Genomic DNA, 4,162 nt, shown 5'->3' with positions numbered 1-4,162 from the left:
TGAATTTTGATGAGCCGAATGTATTTTTGAAAAATCAAGTAGTCCCCACTTTTATTCTATTTGAGTCAGTTTAGGTCTACATAGTATGGTGCACCCATATCATGCAACCCATGTACAAGTCTGGAACATCATAATTTATTTGAAGAAGTTAAGCGGATTATGGCTTAACACAATTATGATGCGGATAAGTCACCAAGAACCAGGGCCGGATTTGGGGCTGTGCAAGCTGGGCTACCGCACAGGGCCCCCAGTTTTAGAGGGCCCCCAAATTTTAGAGGCCAGTATAGTAGTATACCTAATATACCTCACAAATTAAAAAAAAAAATTCTGAGGAATAAACTGATCAGTTTTCTCCGTTAATTAAACAAATTTTTTTTTTTTTTTACAATTAAACGATCAGTTTTCTCCAACGTTAATTAAAATTTATGAAAGAATTAATTGAGTAATCAATAATGTTGTTTCCCGATGTTTCTTTGTCTTCTTTGCCGATTCATGATTGGCAGGGCCGTAGAGGATTGAGAGGAATAAGTTCAGAGATTCAGAGTTCAATTCATCTTAGTCTTCTACTCTTCTAGTCTTCTTCGACGTCCACACTTCTGCGTTTCCGGCAAAGGCTGCACACTCCACGAATTTCATCTTAGTCTTCTACTCTTCTTATTCTTCTAGTCTTCTTCGACAATTCTGCACGGATTCACGGAAATACGGAATCGGGAAGACTGGAAGCGGTGAAGTCTTCAATCTTAAACCTGGGCGTTTCCTCCTTATTTGCATCTTTGTTTTTAAATCATATATATCATTATTAGTTAATAGTTATCACGCCGGCAAGGCAATACGAACTCTGGACTCTGGACTTATTGGATTCTGCGCTTTTCTGGACTCTGGACTCTGGAGTTCTGGCTTCTTGCCTTCTTCCTTATGCGGTTCTGCCCCTTCTGGTCACTGACTCACTGGTAAGCAACTCAGCAATCATAATAAATTTATTCTGCGTTTTGTTTTAATCAATTTTTTTTTGAAAAATTGTTTTAATCATTTTTTTTTTGAAAAATTGTTTTAATCAAATTTATTATGCATTTTGGCACTTTTTGCAAGTCTTGTTGTAGATATTATAGATTCTGTGGCGGTGTACTCGGTGTTGGCTTGTTACCGGGAGACGGGGAGAGGCGGGAGTGCTGCTGTGCTGGTCGGCGTGACGGCAGTAAGGCAGTAACCGACCAAGACAATAAACAAAAAATAAGGACTTTTCAATCAGGTTGTTTCAATCCTTTTTAACTTTAAATTTTTAATTTTTAATTTTATATGTTATATGTGTAATGTGATTGCTCCTTGCCTCTTTGTTAGAATATTGTTGTTTGATAACTTTGATTTCAATTGCTGAATCTGTGAATTGCATATTATGGCTCCCGCATTAGGAAATATGAATCTGGTTATGAAAAACGTAAGAAACAAAAAAAAAATGAAGAGTTACAACAATTACAAAGAGGAGCATTAGATAAGTTTATAATTAAAACACCACAAATTTTTTCTGAAAATCCAAATGTTGGTGTTGATGTTGATAATGAAAACAATGTGGATAATCATGATACTAATGTTGAAAATGGTAACAATGTGCATATTAATATTGAAAATATTGATCAAGTAGAGAATGAAAAAATGAATAATTCACCCAACAATGATGATGATGCAGATGCTTTATATGAAACTAACAATTGTGATATTTTTGATCAAGAAATTGGGATGGACTTGATTCGAAAATGATTGATTTATTAGTAATCAATGGTCCTAAGAGAGATAATTCTATTGTAAAAGGTCCTAAAGATAAGTTTTCTAGGCAATTTAATGCAAATTTGTATACTAGGGTCTTATCAAATGGCGAAAAATGTGATAGAGAATGGTTAGTTTACTCAAAAGAGCTTGATAGAGTTTTTTGTTTTTGTTGCAAAATCTTTAAAAATGGTATTGGTAGAGGTCAATTAACAAATGAAGGTTTCAATGATTGGGCTCATATTGGTGAAAGACTTAGAGAACATGAGACATGTATGGAGCATATTAAAAATATGACGACTTGGTATGATTTGCGTCAAAGGTTTAAGAAAAATCAAACCATTGACAAAGTTGCTCAAGGATTAATTAAAAAGGAGAAAGATCATTGGAAAAGAGTTTTGTTAAGAATTATTTCTTTTGTTAAGTTTCTTGGCAAACGTAATTTAGCCTTTCGGGGTACTAATGAAAAATTGTATCAAAATGGCAATGGAAATTTTTTAGGCTTAGTTGAGATGGTGGCCGAATTTGACCCTATTATCCAAGAACATGTTAGGCGTATTAAAAATGAAGAAATTTACTTTCATTATCTTGGTCATAGCATTCAAAATGAATTAATATCTTTGCTTGCTTCCTCGATGAAATCTGAAATATTAAAAAAAATAAAGCAAGCAAAATACTTTTCTGTAATACTTGATTGTACTCCTGATATTAGCCACAATGAACAAATGTCATTAATAATAAGATATGTTGATGTCTCTACACATCAAGTTAATATTGAGGAGTCTTTTTTAGGATTTTTGAATGTGAATGATTCAACTGGACTAGGTCTTTTTAGTACTTTGCAAAATGAATTGCATCTTCTTAATCTTAATATTTTTGATATACGTGGACAAGGTTATGATAATGGGTCAAATATGAAGGGTAAACATCAAGGTGTGCAAAAAAGACTTTTAGATGAAAATCCTAGAGCTTTTTATACTCCATGTGGTTGTCATAGTCTTAATTTAGTTTTATGTGATATGGCAAATGCTTGTAGTAAAGCAAAAGATTTTTTTGGAGTCATACAACGTATATATACAATTTTTGCAAAATCTACCAAGAGATGGGGTATTTTGAAAGATAATGTACATGGTTTAACTCTTAAGTCATTATCTTTCACTCGTTGGGAGAGTCGTGTTGAGAGTGTTCAAGCCATAAGATTTCAAATGGTAGAAATACGAGAGGCTTTACTCCAAGTTGCAGATGTTGATAGTGATTCCTTAGTAAGAAGTGAAGCTAAATCTCTAGCAACAAATGAACTTGGTGATTTTGAATTTTTGGTGGCTATAGTAATATGGTTTCATATATTGTATCGTATTAATTTTGTTAGCAAGTACTTGCAATCCAAAGACATGCTTATTGATGTTGCTTTCGAAAAAATTGAGGAATTGATTTCTTTTTTGAGAAATATAGAGAAAGTGGTTTTAATGATGCCTTGGATTCTGCTAAGGAAATTGCTATTAAAATGGATATAGACCCCGTTTTTCCTAAGAGACGTGAAATCCGTAGAAAAAAACAATTCGATGAAAATTCAAATGCATCATTAGAAGTTTCATTATCTGCAGAAGATTCATTTAGAGTTAATTATTTTTTTTTCATTGTTGATCAAGCTGTTGTTTCTCTTAAAAGTAGGTTTGAGCAATTTCAAGAGTATGAGAAAATATTTGGTTTCTTGTTTAATTCTGACAGGTTAAGTTCTTTAGATGATATGAGTTTGAAGTCTTCCTGTAGTCGTCTTGAAAATTCTCTTAAGCATAATGGACATTCGGATATTAATGGAGATGAGTTGTATGTGGAGTTAAAACTAAGAAGAGAGTTGTATGTTAATGAAAAACTAGGACCCATTGAAATTTTGAAAGATTTGGAATTGTTTGATTGTTATCCTAATGCAGTTATTGCATACAGAATTTTATTAACTATTCCTGTTACTGTTGCATCTGCAGAAAGAAGTTTTTCCAAGTTGAAATTGTTGAAGTCCTACTTACGCTCTACAATGTCACAAGAACGGCTTAACGGATTAGCAATGATATCTATTGAAAATGATCTTTTGGATAAAGTAGATTATGAAGAGTTGATTGATGAATTTGCATCAAAGAATGCTAGAAGAACATCTGTTTTTAAATAAAAGATCTCTAATTTGCATTATGTTAGAATTTTATTTATAATAAATAAAGTTGTTTGAATTTTTCTTCTTTATATTGAAAATCATATATAAATAAAAATCATATATTTAACGATATTGATTTTAAATATTGCGCTTATACTTTTGATAGAGACCGTAGGGCCTCATTTATTTAGGAGCACAGGGCCACAAAAAACTAAAAAACGGCACTGCCAAGAACCATGCTAGAAGATTTGGATG

At 32.6% G+C, this 4,162-nt stretch overlaps 1 protein-coding gene across 1 annotated transcript; it reads left to right on the top strand.

Moving 5' to 3' along the window:
• Positions 1 to 1,729: 1,729 nt before the first annotated feature.
• On the top strand, positions 1,730 to 3,945 carry LOC109176693 (zinc finger MYM-type protein 1-like). Its single transcript, XM_019326106.1, has 2 exons — positions 1,730 to 3,164; positions 3,206 to 3,945. The coding sequence occupies exons 1-2, from the start codon at positions 1,752 to 1,754 to the stop codon at positions 3,923 to 3,925; spliced, it is 2,133 nt and encodes a 710-aa protein (XP_019181651.1). The 5' UTR covers positions 1,730 to 1,751; the 3' UTR covers positions 3,926 to 3,945.
• Positions 3,946 to 4,162: the final 217 nt, after the last annotated feature.

This window comes from Ipomoea nil, unplaced genomic scaffold, assembly GCF_001879475.1.
Source record: "Ipomoea nil cultivar Tokyo-kokei standard unplaced genomic scaffold, Asagao_1.1 scaffold0733, whole genome shotgun sequence".
Taxonomy (NCBI): Eukaryota; Viridiplantae; Streptophyta; class Magnoliopsida; order Solanales; family Convolvulaceae; genus Ipomoea; species Ipomoea nil.
This window is presented reverse-complemented; position numbering and strand designations above follow the sequence as displayed.

Coding starts and splice junctions, on each gene's coding strand:
- LOC109176693 (XM_019326106.1), top strand. CDS start 1,752: ATGATTGATTTATTAGTAATCAATGGTCCTAAGAGAGATAATTCTATT. Junction 3,165..3,205: donor CCAAAGACATGCTTATTGAT/GTTGCTTTCGAA, acceptor TTCTTTTTTGAG/AAATATAGAGAAAGTGGTTT.